At 49.9% G+C, this 21,758-nt stretch overlaps 1 protein-coding gene across 2 annotated transcripts in view; it reads right to left on the bottom strand.

The window, feature by feature from the left end:
• LOC115497553 (uncharacterized) overlaps positions 1–21,758 on the bottom strand; it is a 29,069-nt gene that overhangs the window by 4,825 nt on the left and 2,486 nt on the right. For both annotated transcript variants that reach the window (XM_072936535.1, XM_030286563.4), the window contains exons 2-6: positions 20,142–20,213; positions 2,975–3,067; positions 2,311–2,369; positions 741–849; positions 189–330 (exon numbers count right to left, since the gene is read on the bottom strand). In XM_072936535.1, the coding sequence (XP_072792636.1) occupies positions 189–330; positions 741–849; positions 2,311–2,369; positions 2,975–3,067; positions 20,142–20,213 (475 nt within the window). The remainder of the gene's footprint in view (positions 1–188; positions 331–740; positions 850–2,310; positions 2,370–2,974; positions 3,068–20,141; positions 20,214–21,758) is intronic.

Raw genomic sequence — 21,758 nt, 5'->3', positions numbered from 1 at the left:
GAATGGCCTGGCCGAGGGGCTGCAGACCCAGCCTGCCGAATGAGGGGCTCTGCCTGCCCCTCCCCAGCGCTCAGTAGGAGCGGGCAGGCAGGGCAGATTCCCCGTGCCCCCATCCGAAGGGGCCCAAAGCTCTCGCCCATCAAGGAGGTGCCACCTCACGTGTCCCCACCCTCGGGAGCCGGAGTCACCTTCCAGCGGCTGCTCCTCGGCCGATTTGTCACTGGCACCATCAGCTTGCCCATCGGCGTTCTGCAGGGCGTGCTGCAGGCTCAGCTTGTGGCACACCTCGAAGGCCTGTCCCACGGTGCGCACCACGCGCATGGCCTGGCTCTGCGGGGCAATCCCGCAGCTCAGCCGCGCTGCCACCGCCCCACCGCCAGTGTTCCCTGCTCCCCCCCGTGCTGCCTGCTCCAGCAGTGCCCCCCGTTCCCCACTCTGCGTCTGGGTGCTCCTGTCCCCGTGTGGAATGCGCTGCTGGGCAGTGGGGGACGCGCAGCAGGCACGCTGTTTTGGGGACACGCAGCAGGCACGCTGTTTTGGGGACACGCAGCAGGCACGCTGTTTTGGGGACACGCAGCAGGCACGCTGTTTTGGGGACACACAGCAGGCACGCTGTTTTGGGGACACGCAGCAGGCACGCTGTTTTGGGGACACCCAGTACCGGCGCTGCCTCGGTCGCTCCCCAGGATCTGCACCCTCTGATCCCGCAGTGAGGGGGTGCATCCCCAGGAGCACCCTACCTTCTTCTTGGATTTGAAGACGTTGCACCTGAAGGAGTTGTTTGCGCCGTCCCTTGCGATATAACTGAATATTTTCAGGTCTTGCGAGTCATGAGAGACGTAGAAAATTCTAGGTGAGAGAGAGAAAAAGGGAATTAATTAAACACCATGGGGAGTCTCTGCCCTCCAGACCACCTCTGCTCCCGTGTGTCCCCAGGATGGGCTGGTTTGCAGCCCCCAGGGCTGGAGGAACGAGGCAGTGCTGGTGCATGGCCCCTCCTGCAATTTTCAAGGCAGGAGGTGATGCATTTAGAGAGCGTTTCAGGCTTGATGGAAAACCTTCTGGTTTCTGAAGTAGGCAAAAGCTTTTTAAAGATCCTGTGGGAAAGGAAAAAAATCTACAGTCTTGGAAAGCGAGTGGCTATTTTTAGCCTCAGCAATTAACCCCTGCCCAGGCTGCAGCGAGGCAGAACTGCCTCCATGGTGGTGACTGCCCTGCCCTGGGGTCCCAGAGGGTCCCTCCTCGGCAGTGGGCAAGTGGCACAGCACAAAAGCCTCTCCCAGGGATGCCAAGTGCACTCTGAGGATTCCTGCCTCTGCTGCTCAGGCTGACTCTCCTCCTTGTACTGCAATACCATTTTGAAGATTTTTATGTATGTTTGATTTAATTAGGTGAAAATGTGACAAATGAGCTCAGCTCTGAATAGAGAAGAAACCAAAAGGATTCTTGAAATGTTTTTTTCCTTCTTCTCTTTCTGTCACTGGAATTTTTTGGGTGTTGAACTTGCAGTTAGAGCAGTTACTACCAACGTACCACACGTTGTAGCAATCTTTAAAGAAAGCCAGAGGTGAGAAGCAGGCAGAGATAATGCATCAATAAGGAACATTGTCCATAGTGAGGACATAAGGACAATGTTCCTTATGTCCTCACTAAGGCTCTGATCCCAAAAACCAGTGTTGGGGATCTCAGTTCTTGGGGCTGTGGGCTCGTGGTACAATAATTCACTTTGCAGATCCAACAGCCTGGAGCACCCTGTGCTCTTAACCTGTCCTCAGGCCATGCACCATCCCTGGGGTTGCTTCCCATCCCCAGGAGCTCCTGAGGCACCGGGTTTATGCTCAGGGTAAACCTCTGGGTGGGGCTTGTGGTCTCTGGAATACCTCCATGTCCCATGGAAGGTGCTGTGGAAAGTCAGTGCTTTCTTGCCACGTCTGTAAGGGTTAATTCCCAGTGAGCACTTACACCTTAGAGTAAGGCCCTGCTTCAGGAGCACAGGGAGAGGTATGCTCTGAAGGAAAACCATGGGAAGCCTGTCTTCAGAGGCAGATCAGAGAGTAATCCAGGCTGAATTATCTCCAGGGTCACCCAGTCTAACCCTGTTCAAAGCAGAGCCAGCTTCAAAGCGAGATCAGTCCATCTCGCTCTCCCAAATGTATGAAAAGGATTCTCCAGCAGCAGCAGCTTTGTACCCTTGTTAGTTTTAGATGCTCCTTTGGAAAGCCTTGCTGGAGGGGCCTCAGCAGGAGGGAGGAAGGGCACTGATCCCCCAGGGCTGACTGGCCCTCCCTGGCTGAATCCCCTGGCACGTACCTGTACACGGGATCGTGCATCACCACCATCTTACTCTCGTCCCAGGTCCACTCCTTTCTCTGTAAGCAGAGACAAAATTACAGTAAATCAGGGGAAAGTGCAACTCCACCAAACTGAAGGGCAGGAAACCTGGGGAACAATGCTTTTGTCCCAAGCCACAATCCAGGCTGCAGTGTGACTAGATGAGCCACAGCTGTTTCAACAGTATCTCAGATTAAAAATAGATTTCTTTTTTGATCATTTATCATATCTGATCACAGCCTTCTGAGCTGAAAATGGTCCCGAAGATTAATTTATCACATCAAATATGCAGAAGAGTTACACGCTTTGGGGAAGAAAGCTTGGAGCTGGGGCTTAGGAGATCTGGATTCAGTGACTTGGTGGAAAGGACAGTTGGGCAAAGAGGTGAGGGGTGCTCAGACCAGGAAACCTGGAAAAAGCTTTCTTGTATTAGCAAGAAAAAATGTATGCCCTGAGAGATAAATTTTTTTGATAGAAAAAAATCCTCTTCCCACAGTGTAATATTCCCACTCTCTTTCCAGCAAGGTTTTGTTATTAGTTGAATGGAAACTGGAGTGTTTTCTTGTGCAAATCCTGGGTGTTTTTTAAGAAAAGGCCAGTTTTGGTTAGCAGTGTGACTATCCCTGGGCTGGAGCAGCCTCACCTTCTGCTTCTTGCGCAGGATCACCTTCACCCCGTCCACGGACACAATGATGCTCACCTTCTTCTTCTTAATGTTCTTGGCTTTGAATTCGTACTGGGGGGAAGAAAAAAAACAAGTTTCAGAGAGTACAGGGGGTACCTGGGATAGTCTGTGGTAGTCAGTGTCTGACAGGAAAATGTCAGGTTTTGGTTTAATCCCGGCTGCTGAGGGAGGTGGGAATTTGTTTTATTCTGCTGAGAAAAACCGTTTTGGGAAGGACTTGGTGAAGTATCTGGGATGCCAGGCAGAATTGTGGCTCTGTCAGGAGCATCTCTTGGGAGAGGACAAGTGGAATTTAAATCTCTGGACTACATCCAGACTGTTAATTTGGATTTGGGAAGAGCTTTCCCCGTGCATTGGTCATGCCTGGTCCAGCAGGACTCTGCTCCAGAGGTCTGGTGGGGAGGTGGCACCTGCAGCAAACACCAAGCAGTGACATCTCTGGTGCCCTTGTGTGTCAGCACTGCACTGCACGGGGAATACAAAATCACTCAGAGCTGCAGGGAGGGCCAGATGGGCTGCAGTAACGCAATTATACCTCCGTCATTTGCATAATCACATTAACCTCTGTGGGATCAGGATCTCTGGAGAAAAACCCTGCAGGTGTCTGCAGCCTGAGCTTACCTCCATTTGTGTTAAAAATTAAACACTGACTTTTAAATGTTGCTTTAGCTGACAGAAGCATGGCAGAGCCCTCTACTCTGGAGACCTTTGTTTACAGCACTCATCCTTCCTGCCCCCATTTGAAGCAGCAGTTTTGGCTTCCAAACACAGCATTTTGATACTCCACATTTCTTGCAGTCCCTGTTTGAAATCCACCACTTTGTCACGTTGCTTTGGTGAATCAATGCAGACTCTGATTCGTGGATGTGGAGGAAAAGGCAATGCCTAGCAGCCTGAAATCTACCTAGGCCATGTAATTAGACATCTAATTAGAACTCTGATTTCTTTCTGCAGTTGGGGAATGCAGGGTGCAAGTGAGATGTTAATGGAGTCCAGGCACCTCTTCTGGGATGCTGAAGTTGGAGGACCGTGTGTGGCTCTGTCACCCAAGCTCTGCAGAGAAGGTACACATCTTTCCCACTCCTCAGCACCCATTGTGAGCCACACCAGCTTTACAGACAGAAAATTGGGTGACTTTCAGTTTTATCAGGCTTTTGATGCTGCTCATTGAATTCTTAGCACTCTGCAAGGTTTATGGTATCAGACAGACCCCGGATTAAACCACAGCCTTTTGATCTCCCCATGAATTATTACTTTCAGACAAGCTCTTTTAAAATCTATCTATGGTGCTATTGCGTGTGAAGCTGGAACTAAATTAGCTCTCCCCGTTTTTTATTTATGGGGAGGAGTGAGAGGAAGGGTGAGGTGGTGAGTGCATCCTGCAGGCTGCTGAGGGGCCCAGGGGCTGCAGCAGCGCCTGTGGGTCTGGGGTCAGGCAGATGGACTCGAGGGGCTCAGCACCTGAGAGGGCTTCCCCACCCTCTACCCCTCATGCTCAGTCCCCCAGCCCAGCTGCTCCCCCTCCCCTGTGCTCACCAAACTGTTTGTCCTTGTCTGCTCCATGAATGTCAATAAACCCGGGATAGACTGTTCTGCCCGCTAAAGAGCTGTTTATCTTTCTTTATACACAAATGGCTGGGAAAATACTAGCTGTGCTTTCCAAGAAAGAGCAATACAGTGTATTTTCCCATTGTAGCAACAGGGGTGCAATTACATTCAAACAAGGCTCTTTACTCAAAGGCTTTAAGCAAAGTCCAAGCCTGGATTTTGCAGAGATGCTTTTTCTTTCCCTCTTGGACAGAAAGGAACAATCGGGAGCAGCAGCAGCGAATCTGTGGGTGCTGCCAGGAGTGATGGCAAGACTCTAAACCCAGGGAACTCCAGCCAGCTCCCACACAGCACCACCCCAGCCTGGCTCTGTACAGGGCTTCAGCTCCTGGCAGAGCTGTGCAGCACCACAAGCTGGATGTGGCCACAGCAGCCTCAGTGAGGAAGAAGTTTGTTGGCCCTTCCCTCTCCATGGAGCCTGTGGCCACTGCTGCATCCTTGCTGGAGCTCACGGCCAAGGCACAGCCCAGCCATGGCCTGAAAACAGTTAAAACTCATTGGTCCCTCCAATCTTTTCTAAAGGGTGAAACCCCTCAAGCAGCAGAAGCTGTAGGATGTCCCGTGTCCCAGCACAGCAGGCAGGAGCATCAGCTGGGTGAGAGCACCGTGCCCCACGAGGAGGGCAGAGCCCCACATTGCTCACATTGCACCAGCTCAGCTTGGGCTCTCTCTCCATCTCTCCACAGAAGAGCTAGGTGGAACACAGCTCCAGTCATTTAATTGCTTCCTATCAAGCAGGAATCAATATTTTAATGAACTATGATTTATATAAGGACAGGAAAGCACATGGGAAAAGGCACTCTGAGACAGCTGACTTTCTCCTGCGGAATGTTCGTGTATAACCCAACCTTTATCCTGGCACAAGGCTCCAGGCTGACCTGTCACTGCCGTCACTGATTTTCTTCTTACTATTGAATTGATGGGATTTTTTCCCCCCAGATTTGTCAAGGTTACCAACAAATCCAAACCCACGCTGCAACATTTCTCTCTGCTGCCTTCCACGATTCAATCATCATTCTCCTGTTGTTTGTACAGTCCTATGGGGAAAAGGTTTTTGGATGCTAAAGGATCTGGAGTTGCCCCTACAAGTGGCAATACAGCAGCCTGGCAGCTTTCTTAACTATGGAGACAAGATGGGACATTTTATTAAAAAATGCAGGTCAAACAAGGGTAATTAATTTCATTTATTTTAGCAGCGTCATTAATTCTGCTGTGTTTGACCTGGAATACTTTCCATGTCTGCTCTTAAATCCCTGTGTTCAAGGCTTTGCCTTTCATATGGTCCCACACACTGCTGGCATGAAATATTAACTTACCCATGAGCTAAAGACTGTATGACTAGAAATGTTAATGGTGCCGTGTGATGCATATTTCATTGGATAATTCCACCCAAGCAGATATAAATTACACATGCAGTTACCAGCTTCCATCTGCTGATGAAACTTGGGCTAATGCACATTGGAAATCATATGCGGTTTCCAGCACTAGGAACAACCTGCATGAATACAGTTATTCAAGGAAGCAATTCTTAATGTGATTAATTACTGAAGGTATCAGGGCCTTCATTATGCAAATGAAAACTGTCATAAAATAGAGAGTTTGCAGGTCTTGGAGGCAGTCTCTGCTTCCAAAAAATGCATCTTCTTCATTAACAAGGCATAGCAAGGCCGGAACATGCTCCTGGCCATGGTTCAAATGGTGTTTTAAGTTGTATTGAGGGAAATCAAAGTGGAGGCTCTGCAGGTTTTTGAAGCCAGAGTATGTCAAAGCCCCCAGTCACAGCTGGGTATGGACTTATTTGCATGCTCATAGGAAGATGCCACAGGCTTGGAAACCAGCGACTCTTCCTGTGGCTGTAAATTCTCCATCCAGCCCTCAGCCTGCTGTCCTGCCCTGGCCTCCCCTTGGCCTCCCCCCGGCCCATCCCGGCCTGGCAGGCTGCAGGATCTATGTGTCCATAAACAACCCCCAACAATAGCCTGTCCCAGCCCCTTCCCAGCCTTGCCTTCCCGCCGGACACAGGGAGCATGGCAATGAGCTCAGCTCTGCCCCGGGACTGACCGGCTCTGGGCAGCGCCAGCCCAGCGGGACCCCAGTCCCTGCTCCCACTGCCACACGGCTGCACCCCACCGTGGGGGGAGGCTCCCTTCCCTTCCCTTCCCTTCCCTTCCCTTCCCTTCCCTTCCCTTCCCTTCCCTTCCCTTCCCTTCCCTTCCCTTCCCTTCCCTTCCCTTCCCTTCCCTTCCCTTCCCTTCCCTTCCCTTCCCTTCCCTTCCCTTCCCTTCCCTTCCCTTCCCTTCCCTTCCCTTCCCTTCCCTTCCCTTCCCTTCCCTTCCCTTCCCTTCCCTTCCCTTCCCTTCCCTTCCCTTCCCTTCCCTTCCCTTCCCTTCCCTTCCCTTCCCTTCCCTTCCCTTCCCTTCCCTTCCCTTCCCTTCCCTTCCCTTCCCTTCCCTTCCCTTCCCTTCCCTTCCCTTCCCTTCCCCTGGTACTATATGAGTCCCATTTTAGGATTTAAAGCCATGATGAATCCAAGTATTTCCAGCTCAGGAATGGAATTCATTTCAAACCAGCTGACCTACAGGGGGTGAGGACAGGGTGTTATCTCGGCTGCTGTCTGAACTACCCATGCTTGCAGTGCTGCCCTGGAGCTGACAAAGCAGCAGTGTCCTCTCCCACACCCTCGGAGCAGAGGCTGCTCGCTGCCCAGCCTCTGACCCCCCTTCAGCATCACTCCCACCTTGCCGAGCTCACTGCCCTGGCCGTGGCTCTGCTGGAAATCTTCCCTTTGTGCCCTTGGGAAGTGTGTGCCTGTGGAGCTGTGAGGGCCGGGCATAGCCTGGGCTGTGCTGCAGTAGCTGGGCAACACGGACACAAAAGCCACGCAGGAAGCAGCGGAGACCAGGAGTGCACCTCCTGCCCAGTGGAAAAATGAGAATTTATGATCCTTGGAAACATAAAACTGCTCACTGGAAAGTAGAAACTAAAAAGGGAGCACAATAGGCAAGGAGAATGCTGGCAGCGTACTCAAAGTCTTTTTTTCTCATTTAAATGAGTTCCTTCCACCATCCAGCAAGCTCTCTGTAGATGCTGCAGACTCTCCCCAAGCTATCGAGGGCCTGCTGGGTTTCTGGGAGTCCCTGGAAGGGCAGCAGGGAAATGTGGCCCCAGTCCATCCCAAAGGATCCCTGGCTGACCTTGGGCAGTGAGGATGCTGCCCTGGCTGCAGCAGCTGGAGGATGATCACCCAAGAGGGACAAGGAGAAAGAGCTGGGTTTTGTCCAGGTCTCCTTTGACACCTGAGGAATCCAGCTTCAGAGCATTCTGATGGACATGGTAATGGAGAAGCCTTCCTCTTCATCCTCTTCTCCTCATTTTCAACAGATCTTATCCTTGGGAGGTCCCAGACTGCTGAAGTCTCAGCCCTTAAGGATAACTCATTCCTTTCACCTTTAGGTGACATGGCAAAGGATGTGGCTGCAGTTCAGATATTTCTCTGTGCCAGTCAAAAGGATGTGGAGGAAAAAGCAGAGTTACAGCCACGGGGGTGAGCAGGGCTTCTGCAGGTGATGGGAGCTGGTGGGAGCCCAGGGCTAGCAGTGGCTCTTTAATTAGTCTTTTCCACCTCTGACAAACCTAATCTCTTGTCCTAGAACAAAGCTTCTTCGCCTGCTTTTAAGAAAGGGTGAGACAAAAGCAGCCTTTTCATTGCCTCCTCCCAGTGGAAGAGATAGTGCAATACTGCTGAGCTCCATCCTGAGAGGCACAAGCAGCCTCCCAGCCCAGCACAAGGTGACATCATCTGGCCTTTGGTGCCTCTCTGACAAAAGCCCCATTGTGTGTCTGTCACTTCCAGGAGCTCCCTGCTGTCCCCAGGTTTAATAGGGAGCTTTCCCACACATGGCCCTTCAGTACTTGTCTTGCCAGGGCAGGCCAAGCCCAGCTCATGGGGAAGCTGGGTTTTATTTTCCTCCCCACCTCTATTCACTTTGCAGGAGGAAACAAATTACCTTTTCCATCTGCAGTGCCTTGGCTGATTAATTAGCATCAGTAATGAAGTAGTGTCTCGGGACCCCACCCCAACAGGAGCATGAAAATGTCCCTACCTGAAAAAGCTGCTAGGTTACTGCAGATAAAAAGTGCTAATTCCATTAGAAGCAGGTCAGATTCACCTGAAATAACCCTGAGAAGTGAAACTGCAATTAAACACTGCAATATCTTCAAGTAATTCCATATTTCCTTACAAACATCTGTGTCACAAGGCCCTGCAGAGAAGAGCCTGGTTTAATGCATGTTTCATATCCCAGCTGCCCTCCAGTCTGGTATGTAGGACAAGTGGCAAGTTAGGAGATTGGATTGCTTTAAACCTCGTCCATCAAGGTTCCCACAACAAAGCTCTGAAGAGCAGGAGCCAGGACTCTGCAGCACGCTCAGAGCCCCATGAAAAAGCCCCTGACCCCCTGCATGGCTGTGGGAAGGTAACAAGAGTATTTTCTATGTCTGTTTCTCACTCACAAAGCAAGGATATTCATTTTCTACTTCACTCATTCAGTTGTTCTGGTTACAGCCAGCCCCTGCCAAGTGACAGCTACCCAGCACCTCGCTGGCAGGGCCAGGCCACCAGACACTGCTTGTACAGACAGGAGCAGGAGGCAACTGAGGATTTCTGCTGCCTGTTCCAAAATTCCTGTTGTACTTTCAGTCTCGACCCACCCTCTGCATGAGCCTGGCAGGCCATGGCAGGGGAGGTGCTCCTGGCTCACTTCTTGGTATTTTGGCTAGGCTGTGCAGAGAGGGAAAAGAGGAGCTGGTGTCCTCAAAAGCAGGAGGGGGAGATAGGGCAGGGGTGATTAACAGGGATGCTTTGCTCTGTCTCTGTGAGGTGGTGTTTATTGCTTGTTTGGAGAGAGAATAAAAGGCCAATTTTGTTCTTCTGTGGCTTTTCAGAGGTGTGTTTGTGATGGTGCTCTTCAGGAGAGCAGAGCATTGTTCAGAGCAGTTTGTGGCCATGGAAGCCAGGCAGAGCTGGCCACCGCAGTGTGGGGCAGGGCCTTAATGAGCTCCTGGCAGGGGCTCACTGGCACAGCACAGAGATGGGGAGAAAACCTAATCCCACTGCCATGTACAGACTCTGACAAAGGCAGCTACTGGGATATTAGGCCTTTAAATAATGCAAGAGTTTGTGTTTATGTAAGGATGCTATTTTAGTGTAGGTAGTCCAAGGGAACGGGGATGGCAGTGCAGAGGGAAGGCAGCCAGGGCAGGCTGGGAGCCACACTCTGATGGAGAGGGAATGTCAGTGCTCCTGAGCCTGGGGCAGGCAGGGGAGGCTCAGAGGAAGGGGCAGAGAAGTGCCCATGTGCTCAGCCTGATAACCAGGTGAACCCAGCCCTGGCTCCCAACAGGGCCAGTGTGACCTGCTGGGGTTCTCCATTTCCAGCACTGTGCTGCTCTGCAGCCTCCTCCTGAAAGCCTTGGTGACTTCAGGGTGCTCAGCATGTCCTCCCAGCGGGGATACCTTTCCAAAGGAGAAGGAGAAATCCAGTTTGCTGTTGAGAATCTGGAGAAGCTACATCTGCATGACTAACACCTGCTCTGTGTAAATGCTGCAGGGAGGGAACATCTCCTGGCTTCCAGACTTGCTATCACACCCCATATGCATCTTGGGTGCTGTCCTCCAGCTCTGTGTCTTGCCATTTCTCCTAGCCACCTTCTAGGGAAATTAGCATTTCCTTTGCATACCCACAGCAGAGTCAGGGAGCTGGACTTGGCACCTTTATCTTTGAGCAAGCAGAATCCAAGCTAGAAGGAGGACTTGATCTCCATTTGCATTCAGAACCAGCACTTGATTACAAACTAGACCAGAAGGACAATGGAGGGATGCTGAGTGTGCTGCTGGGTGCAGACCAGCCTTCAGGACTCCTTTGCTAGGTGCAATCCATCTTTGTTCTCCTGCAGGGCAAAGAGCTCTTTGTTAGCTCAAGCACTGGGTGCAGCTGAACCTTTCTACACCTCAGTATCATGAACAGCCTTTCCATGGACTGGTTTGAGACACTCAGTGACAGAAATAATCTGCTTTATTGCCAGGCAAGGAGACTTTTTCTCTGTAGCTGTTAATACTATCGATCTCCAGCAGTTCCACTTGAGCAAACATTTCTTACAGAAAACCCAGTGACTTATAGTCGACCTCCAGGTGCTGCACGAAAGGATGAGTATTACCCAGATGTGCAGCTCCGAGCAGAGCCAGGCACAGCACAGCTCCCACGCTGCTTCTCTCCAAGTGGGCCTTGGTTAGAAATTACTGACTGCTAATAAAACTGCAGTTCCTAAATTTAAAGGGAAGTCTCTGGGTTCTCCTCAAATTGTCCATGAAACTTCACACAAATTTGGAAACAAGATTGCTACTGTAAGAGAAAGAAAATTCAAGTCTAATTGTGTCATTTCCAAAACTCCAGAATATTAAGCAGTTCAAGGACTCTATTAGCCTCAGGGGAGCTACTGAGATTAGTGAATCATGATGAGAGAAAAGCCTGGATTTAAATATGGAAATTATGGGAAAAGAGGGTTTTATGCTCTCAGTATTCATCGTCACTGAGGTCTTGTCACCAAAACTGTACCAGAACATCACAGGCTCCTCTCTGCCCCCAGTGCTGTTCCCCGTGCCCCTGGGCTTGCAGTGGTGTCAGCAGGAGGTGTGAAGCTGTGGACATCCATGCATTCTGCACTGCTCACACACAGGGCAGTGATTAACCCCAGGCAGAGTCCCCTGCCCCAGCTCACAGCTCCTGCCACCAGCTGGGATTCAAGGAAGCGAAACGAGCAGGAGAGCAGCACTGCCCTGGGGGGCAACAACATGAAAATAGGAAATGTGCCTGGGATGGAAGTTTGTGCCCTGCAATCATTAACAGCAGGAGCACAGGCTGCAGCAGGACTGAGCAGGTCCCTGCTGCTGTGGGATCACTGACCCTTGAGTGCTCCGTGAGCCATGTGTGGCTCTGCAGCAGGTCAAGGACACTCAGAGGGTGGCATTTGAGCCTGAAGGGTACCCGTGTGCCTTACACCCTCCTGAAGCAGCTGTGACTGCCTCATCCTCCACCACACTGCACCTGGCCTGAACACGTCCCTCTGCTCTTCTTCATCTGACAAAAATAATTTGATTTTTAGGAAGAAAAGCCTGGAGCTCAGGTTTGGTGGGATTCCAGGGAGTACATCAGACCTGGCTGTGCAGGGAACAGGGTGATCTGGGGCCCTGGCCTGGGATGCTCCTTCAATGCACAGGGCCACATCCTTCCCCCAGCAGATCCAGCCAGGCAGGATCTCTGCAGCGGCAGTGACAGAAGGATGGAGGAAGTGGGAAGTGACTCAGGTGTCCTGAAAGCTGTCAGACAGCTGCCAATTAGTCCAAATAACCCATCTGGTCCAGGGAAAAGACATTTAAATAATGTCTAATCACTGCTGCAGGAAAGAAAGAAAACCATTCCATAATGCCTTTAAAATTCCCTGCTCCCTCATCAAAGCATCCTTCCTTCCAGGGAGCCATTCAAGACTTCTATGCTTTAGATTTATCACACTATTTGGTCAAAACATGAAATAGCTTGTCAAAGTACGATGTAAAGTAGCATGGATTCTGTCTGCCTTCAGGCCTCATTTGCTACAGAGCAAAAGCAGATTGAAGAAAGCAAGTGTAGAACCAAGCTATTGTTAACAAATCTTATTTTCCTGGGCTGGATTTGGCTTTGTGGTCACAGTCCCTCAGGGTCCCTCTCCTTAGAACACTGATCAGTGAAGTACAAAGGGCCCTTGCATGGGACAAAATCAAGACAACATCTACAGGGGCACCCACTGCTGTGCCCTGGCTGCCTCCTCCTGTGTCCAGCACAGACTCAACCTGAGAACCAGAGAGGCTCAAAGCATGAGGATTACACTGTAGCCACAGGATGACTTTTTCCTCAGATTTTTCTCTGCACAGAGAGAGAATCATGGGGCAGATTTAAGTGTTTGTATCTTCATAGGCTATTCTGTTTTGTTCCTAAAACGTTATCACCCTCCCTGGTGGAAATCCACCCCTGCACTGGTACTGGCTGTACAGGGAGGGTCTCTGCCCCACCCCAGCTCTGTGTCCCTGCAGCTGCCACTCAGATTTAGGCAGCTCCTTGTTACCAAGCCAATCCAATGTGCTCTCTACACTCTGGTTACCTTCTCAATTACAGTTTTTCAGGCACCAACAAAGAAGCAGCTTTGAGTCGTGGCTGAGTGTTCTTCACCAGAATGTAATTTGAAAGCCATTATATTTCATCTCTGTAATACTTTACAACCAGTAACATAATTGGTGAAAAAGTCTCTTTATTTCAAACTAGATAAGAGCTTTGCAGAGATCTCATATGGTGATATTTTAGCTAGTGAAATTAAATGCTTCAGTAATATAATGACAATACTGTTAAGCCACTTTATTTTACAATTAAAAGGTACCTGCTTCATTGCCAAGATTCAGCATCAGACAAAAAGCTCTGTCTTGTTCTATTTAGCACTAACATTTTAATTTAGCTTTTATCCATTTAAATGCTGCTTTTATTAGCCTTCAACTGAACTCCAATTCACCATGACTCTTATGCAAAACAGAATGAATGTGCCTGACTGGTTCCATCCCCTCGCTGGAGAAGCCATGGAGTTCTGAGGGCTGTGAGGAAGGCACAGGTCACTGTTACCTGGAGATGACACATTCCAGTGACTGATCCCTCCACCCATCTGTTACCAACCCTGCACTGAGCACTCTGAACAGGGTGGAGGAGCTGAAGCATCTCTAGTCACCGGCCACTCCTCAAAAACTGGGTCGTGAAACGTGGCTACCGAAAATCCCTCAGCTGCCTTCTGGCACAGTGGCCTGTATTCACAGCTTGACCAGTCCCCACTCATTTCAGCTCACAGGTTAAGTGACAGAAGGTTAACTAATTATTCTGTGGCAGGAAGTCCGGAGGTGATTTAGGGTTGGAGATGAGCAGGGTGGAAATCTGCAGGAGTTTCTAAGTCAGTGGGGCAGCTCTATTGTACGGTGAGACCCCCCCAAGCAGTGAGCAGAAGGTTGGATTCCTGTGTCATCTCAGAGGTGTTTTTTCCTCTCCTCCCACTCAAGATGCACTGAGCATAGTCAGTTCTTCACCACAGTCACACAATGCTGCCTAGAAACACTGTGCATGATGCCACTGCAGAAAGCAGCTCATTAAGAGCTTCATCCCTTTGTTTTAAGATAATACAAAATGAGTAAAACAAGCTTGGGTTTGTCTGAGACAAGGCAGACTCAATTTTTCTAGAAAACCAGCTTCCACATTTTAATTAGTCTTTTGTAAGGCTAGGAAAGCAGCATGTGCATGGAGCACACCAGAGCCTGTCTAGGTGAGCAGAGAACACATGGAGAGAGGCTGAAGGGGCTGCACCTGATGACCCACCCCTCCTGGGCCCTGCATGCAGGGGAGCTCAGGGAGATCTTGTCCCACGGGGTGTTTTGGCTAATGGGTGCTGCAGGGCAGACTGGGGAGGGGGAGAGGCTGCAGAGCTCAGGGGCAGGATGGGAGCACGGTGAGGAGCAGTGCCTGGGAGGTTGCAGCTCCTGCAGTCTCACACCGAACGAAGCCACTTGTTTTGCCTGGAGAAATGGATTCTTGCCAGATATTCTGCCAGAGGGCTCAGCTCCTTCAGCGTCCTGTGCTGCGAGCAGGTAAGACCCATAACGTGTCTGCCATCCCTTAAGGTAAGGTGGCATCCCTGTCCTGCTTTATCTTCCTAAAGACCAGGAAACAGACTGGGAACAAACCTTGGGGCCATTTGCAGAGTGGAGCAGTAGAATGCTTTGCAGTAGAGCTGTGCATTGAGTGTGGTGGTTTCAGTGCTGCCTGCCCTGGGCAGGAGCAGGTAAGAACTTTCTGGCAAGGCTCAGAGACCCTCAGAGCATGTGGTGGGACTCCTGCCTCCTGGGAAGCCCAGCCTGATCCCCATCCCTGCGCAGGAGACTCTGCTATAGATGCAACAAACAGGAAAACAAACTAATGAGGCATTAGGGCTAAACTTAGCTGCAATTAACATTTAATTACTATCCTGAAAACACTTGCTGTATTTTGCCAGGGCCTGGAAGGTAAACCCAATTAGCTTAATCTTGTGTGGTAGGAACTTTAAACTGGTTCAGATGCCTGATCTCATGGATGGGACCCTGGGAGTAACTGGTGTTTCTGGGACCTAGAGCTGAGCAGTGCTGTGGGCTGATCATGCACTGACTTTGTAAAGCTGCAGAGCCTTTCTTAGACCTCTGCTTTGGAGAAGAGTCAGAACTGACACCAGACCTTCTGCAGAAGGTGCCATAGCAAGTCTGTACATGTTTGTGTATATTGGCTCTCTCCTGGAGGCCATAGGCTGTGTCTAACACTTAGCAGGGTAAACAACCCTTGCATGGTTCTCCAGAGATGCAGGGAAGGTATCCTAGAAAATTATGCTCTCTTGTAGCATACTCTGGGGTGAATACAATGTCTTCTTAGTGTGGGGGAGAAGGAGGAAGAGATGCCTGTGTTTCACACCCTAACCTTGTCACAACTGTCATCTGTTTCTCCTGCACCCTCCTGTCAATGAAAGGAAGGTGCATGGTGCTCTGAGAACTAAAGAAAGGTCCACCCCAGCAGTCTGAGGCTGATGAAGTATTTTAAGATACTAGACTTGTCTGTCACAGCCCAGGGCTATCATTAGCTGAGCATTTGGTTGCTCTTCTAAAGAGGCTGAAAGGGAAAACCCTCCAGGAACTGCAGCAGAGCAAACTCCCATCCAACAACAACAGCTCCTGGCGTGCAGCTACAGAGGCCTGTACCCCAGGGCAAGTGCTCCAGCAGTTTGCACTTCCATGTTTGACTCTGTGCCTCAGCTACAGCTGACCAAATATCTTCATTATAGAGGGAGAGGCTGCAGAGACTAACCAAGAAACCCAGCTGGGAATTCAGCTTCTCTCTTGTTTTAGGTCTGATCACAACTCCAGCTCAGATTAAGATGAAGCTGGCAGGAAAATATAGCTCTGAGCCTAATAACCCAGGAAGGGCTTATAGGCAGAATATGTCAGAAGAATTAATGCAGCAGTTTTCCAAGTGAACTTCTGCCTGCCTGGGGAAACTGAGGGAACTGTATTCTGGAACAATCTCCTGGACAAGGCCATGAGAATCTCTACCTCTGAAACCTGTCACACAGTAATAAATTAACTGAGAGGGTTGAAGGCAGTCTTCCTGCCCTCTGCCATCTGTCCACCTGGTTCCTCTCCTTCTGTGGGAAGAGCAGATAAATCACACCCATGTTTGCTCCTGAACCGTTGGAATTTACAGCCTGGCAGGGCTTTAAGTGCAATGTGCTGTGTGAGCCAGCCCAGCTCTGGGGCTGGGAGCTCTGGAGTGCAGAGGCAGGTTTCCTGCAGCTGTCCCTGCTGCCTCTGCTTCACAAGTTTGTGCAGTAGGACTGTAACTTACTCATCCTGATTTAAATTGCTGTCATGTCACACTTCAACACCACCAGTTGATTCTTGGCAGTCAGTCTGACTTACAGTGTGGCTGGATTGCACCTCCTCACTCAAATCCTGTGTGGAGAAACTGCAAAGTGCTGAGGCTCTGCTCAAAGACGGATACAGCAGGAATGATCAGGATAAAAGGGAGGCTGAAGTGAGAACCCAGTTCTCATTCCAAGGAGAGCTCAGGCATTTCTCATGTATCCTGCATTGAGATTTATAAATGCTTCAGTTTCTCTGGCACACTGGCCTCTGGGGAAAAAGGCTTCTCAATTAAATTAAGCCCAAGAAATGTGAAGGTAACAGAAGACACATTAGTCTGGATGCCTGCCTCCTGTTTGCTCATCCTGGTGTTTGGATGGGCACAGCACCAGCTGGCTGTTCCCTTATAGAATGATTAAATAATCCAACATCTGGCTCCTTTTTGAGCGTCAATACCTGCATAGGTCCAAGCTAAACCTTCCAAACAAAACTGAAATTTGTAGGCTTCAGAGATTCTTAAGTGCAGATTCCAGGGAAAACTGATTCTGTGCCTTGAAGGTAGATAAATGGAGTGTGTTGGGGAATTGCTGGCAGCAGGCTGTCTGTGGGGATGACAGGCTTTGTCACTTACTCCCACTGTGTCCTTGTACAGCTCCCCACTCAAAATAGCAGCACTAGGCTTGCTCAGCTGGCTGTGAAGGGCTGGACTGAGGGTAGAGGTGCTCTGGTAAGGGAGCAGTTGACTTTCTCCTCTGGTCAGTGCTGGCTCTGGGGAATGCATGCAGGATGTGTGGTGATGTTAACCCTGAACTTGAAGCCATCCATTCCTTGGCTAAGATTTTCCTAGCAACTTCAGCAGCTTCAAGGAAGTGTTTTGTGTTTTACAAAACCCATCTTCACATTAGCTACCACTTGAATTGTGAGGAGGAAAGATCTTGATTTGTACACAAACTCCCTGGAGTGCTGAGAAGGCTCCAATACCTGCAGAGGGATCCACTCCAGCAGAAGCCAGCTCCACCAGAACGCTGAGGGAGCACGGGAGCTGCCAGACACCCAGGCCTGGATGGCCTCAGGCAGCTGCAGGCAGCAGATGCTGCTCCCTGGGAGGTGGGGGACACCTGCCTGGGGTGCTGGGAGCTGGGAGATGAATTGGACTCTCCTAAGCAGGCCCTCGCTGTCCCTGCCAGGGTACACTGTATTTATCCAAGCTGCAAACTCATTTCATCACCTCCCCTGCCAGGGCAAGAGGTAGAGGGATTAGCTTGAACTCTGATCATATAATAACAACATGGCAGCTGTAGGCAGCTAATAATCCACTGGGAGGATTAGCAAACTTAAAGTTGTCTCGCTCTGCATAATGGAAAGCTAAGAACAGCAGCTTCCCTGTTCTACCTACTGCATTTGCATTCTCTCCAGTGGAAGCATAGAACATGATGAGACAAGGCTTTCCAGTCTGTTATGAAATGGGATCTACAGTGTGACTAATGGAGTATTGCTAGCAATTCTACAAGCATCCATTCAGCCCAGAATATGGATTTAAGCTTTACTAACAAAGTGCCCCTCAAATACCTACTGCCAGAGAGCAGGTCACGATTTCAGCAGGCTGATGCTAAAACTTGTTATTTGAGGCTCTCTGGGAGTAACATCCTGAAGTCTGCAGGCACACTGCTCTGCTTGTGCACGGAGAATCCCACTGATCCAGAATCCCTGGTATAACTCACATGTATGTGACTGGTAAAAGAGCCCAGTACAAAACACAGAACATGCCAAGGAGCAGACTCATCACCTGCTGCTGCTGCTCTCCTCAGGACCCTCTCAGGACATTTGGAGTCCTCAGCAGCTGGAGGCTTTTCCCCCAAGGCAGTTTTGGCACTTGTATCAGTTTGCTGATGAGTAACCAGAGTAAGCAGCTCTGACACAGCCTGGAAGAGAGAGCTGTGACTCCTCATCCTCCTCCCTGCTCGCTCTGGAGCAGCACAAGCAGTGAATAAGAGCCCTCCTGAGCCCTGGGCTGGCTCCAGCAGCGCCGGGATGGCTCCCACTCCTCCCGTGGCACAGGAGCAGCACACGGAATGCTCTGCTGGGGCTTGTGCTGCACGACTTTTCTCTTCTGCTCCAGTGGAGAATTCCAGTGGAACACTGGAGTGCACAGGGGATGAAAGCTTCACCACAACATGCCCCTGCCAACACTTGGCAGGGCTGTGGGACCTTACTCACTCTTGCAACTGCAAACAGGCACAGCCACTCACAATAACATAGGAACAAAATACTCATTTCCCCCAAGAGCTTCTTCCACTGTTTCCTCCCAGTTGTAACTGGAGCTGCTGAGAGTCCATGGGAAAAAACTCTAGTACAGATAAGGCCTCTGCATGCAAATGAATGCTACATAAATAACCCCCATCTTCCCTCAGTTCCTAGGTTGGGTACTCTGTGCACCAGAATTCTCTTCAAAGACCTCCCAGTTCATTCTTTATGCTCTAATTAAGGATCAGTGCCAATTAACTATCTTCAATAGAGGAGCATCTTCCGCTCAGCAGCCAGGAAGTGTCTGAATAAGATCCTGCTGTACAATGTGCACATGAAAAGGGAAGCCCTCCCTTTTTGGAATGGGCTTCCAAGATTAAAAACTCAGTATAGATTACTGGATGCCTACTTTAAAAATCCTGTGTGACAAGATTAAGTGATGGCACCCAGGACTGCAGAATGGGTTTTTTACGTGTTTCTTGTGGTCCTCAAGCATGCTATTGCACTGCCAAGGCTCTGAGCAGGGTACCACTGTGGCAATACCAGGTGTGAAAACAGAATGTGAGACTATATTTTAAGTGATATTAAAATACTATTTTTTTTTCTTAAAAGGCTGTCATACATCAGCAAAAGTGCAGTGTCAAATCTGATGATAAATATTGATTGAGATGAAAAATTGCCAATAATTATGCCAGCACCTAAACTGCCCTGGTAGTCCTCACCTATTGCTTTTACTTCCTACAGATATTCACCTGTTCCATAAATAACCAGGCAATTTAGACTGCTACTGAACTGTGTTCTGAGCAAGAGCTGTGCTAATAGTCTGAGCAGGCAAAGGGAGGGGAATGTCATTTCTAAGCTTGGCTGGAGATGAATACATCAGCTCCCCAGCCAGTTACAGGCTAAGTTTAAAAAACACTATTCTAAAGGAAAATTAGATGGTTAAACACTGTGGGGGAAGGGGGGGGGGGCGAAATAGGATAATCCCTTCAAAGCTTTAAATGGAAGATTCTCAAACTTGCTTCAGCTGATGTGAGACATATGAAGAGCCTCAGAATTAAGACCCCTGAAAACTTCAGCCAGACACAACAGCTGCACTGCCTTTTGGGGGAGATGCACTTGAACTGGTTATACACGAAGCAGATGTAAGCCACCCAACCCTGCTAATCACAGCTAAATCTGGGGACCATTCACAGGCTGCTCTGCAGAATAAAGGGGCAGAACAGGAAGAGAGCAGGCTTGGTGATGAGAAACAGGAACTGTAAAACTGTAATGGAGCATGGGGAAAGCAGCAAATTGTTCTAGGAGTAGCAGAATCCACAAAGTCTAGTCAGATGGGATTTACATCAATCACACCTGTCAGGGCACTGATATTTCAATATAGAACACAATATATTTGGAACTGTCAATGAACTCAAGTGCTTTTGTGAAGCACATTGTGTCCAGCTTATTTTTGAGGCACACAGAATTCCAAACAGGCTAAATAAATCTCCTAGGTTTGAGTAGAAGCCCCATGGCTGCTCAGCACAGGAGAGGGCTGTTATCAAGACATTTGAGTCTTGATAACAGATCCCTTTGCAGAGAGCACAGGATGGGGCTAAGCTAAGATGCCTTGGGAATTCCTGGAGAAGCTTGTTGCAAGCCTGATTGGGCTGAGATTTGAGCTCCAGATAGGAAGGGCTGGAGGGAATGTGGAACAGTAGATTGCAACCAAGTCACTCCACAGTGAAAGCTTTAACTCTGTGTGGGGCTCAGCTCTTCTGAACTTACCCGGATCCTCCTCATGGCTGCCACAATCTCCACGCGGCTGTTGGGCCTGGGGACATCCAAGCTCCCGATGTACTGAAAGACACAACGTGAGATGGCTGTGCAGTAATGCACAAGTTCGTGGTTCTTCTTCAAAACAGACATTTCTCATTTATTTAGTCCCTCCTTGCTTGGACTCCTTTGACCCAAGACAGGATAGGAATATCTGCTGTAGACAAAGTTATCAAGTTGGGGATTTCTGAGGTTGGGTGTGAGGCTCTGACCTCATTCAGGTTCTGGATGCCTTTACCAGTGCTCTGCAGGGCAATGTCTGCTGCTAATTGAGTCATGATCCCGTGTGTCTGAAGATGAGACTGTCTATCCATTGCTCCTCCTTACTGTACCTGCTCAAAATTGAAAGAGCTGTAAAGCTTCCAGGATTTACAACAAACACCTTTCTTGGAAAAGCCTTGTGTTTCCAGCTTAAGTTTTCAGTCTGGACCATGCTGCTTCTTGATGCTGCTGTCCCTGCTTAGCTGGACCAGCTCAGCTGCCTGCAGAATCCTGGCAAACCCACCCAAATCTGTGTTCTACAGCCCTGCTTAGGGGAGCTGCAGCCCTAACCACACTGCTTGGGGTTGAGTGTCTGCATTCCAGGTCTGTGCCAGTCCTAGCAAAGTCTCTTACTGGAGCCTGAGACACGGCAGAGGGCAGGTTCCCATCACCTCCACCTCTACCCCTGCACCACAGCTGCAGCTCCTGGAGCTGGTTGCCTGCTCTCCTGAAAGGAATGGCAGCACACTGCTCATGCTGCACAGGTTAGCATGGAACACCCACAGGCAGCTTCCTGCTGCTGCATTTCTCCCTCCTGTGCCCGCACTCTCCCCTTGTGTGCCAGATTGGAACCTGCTGGTGCACCTGTTGGCAGGAGGCAGCAGCTGCTGCCTGGTGGCACTGGTGACAGCACACGTGGCACGGCAGCACAGGAGTGCCACTGCTGAGGGGAGGAGGCACAGAGCTGCCAGCTCAGCCTTGGGAACGAGGAAAACCTCTGGTGTCCTGGACAGTCACACCGCGTGGGCAGCAAAGGCTGCTGATGCTGTAAAGTGCCGCGGCTCAGCTCTGAGGGAAGAGCTGCACGCCCAGGGCACGTTGGTGAGGACTGGGAGAGTGTCACTGAGTGAGAGGCTGGTGACAGCATGTGCTGGGAGTGGCCCTGGCAGCCGAGGGCAGCTGCTGGGTTTGGTGCTGCTGGGGCCCAGTGGGGCCCGTCAGCTCCCTCAGGAGCCCATCTCCACACAGCCCATCTCTGCTGTTGGTGGTGGGGACTGAGGGCAGTTCAGAGAGTTTAGTGACCCTCCCAGGAGCATTTGGTTCATGAACTGTGTCTGGTTTTTAGCGTGTGGTTACAAACTGTTGGTTTTTTGAAAGTTGTTCCCTTGTGGACAGGAAAAGGAGCAGCTAATCAGGAGGCCCCTGCAAACATTCAGGGTGATATTATATACATGAGCAGAGACAAAATAATTCCGTAGAAGAGCCCCATAGGTATTGCTGTTACTGACACAGTTCTGGATTTATTTCTCCACTGTACTACTTGCAGATTGTAATGGGTTTTATCTTGTAAAATGTCTGCTTAAAAGG

The sequence above is a fragment of the Taeniopygia guttata genome, chromosome 17 (assembly GCF_048771995.1).
Source record: "Taeniopygia guttata chromosome 17, bTaeGut7.mat, whole genome shotgun sequence".
NCBI classification, from domain to species: Eukaryota; Metazoa; Chordata; class Aves; order Passeriformes; family Estrildidae; genus Taeniopygia; species Taeniopygia guttata.
This window is presented reverse-complemented; position numbering and strand designations above follow the sequence as displayed.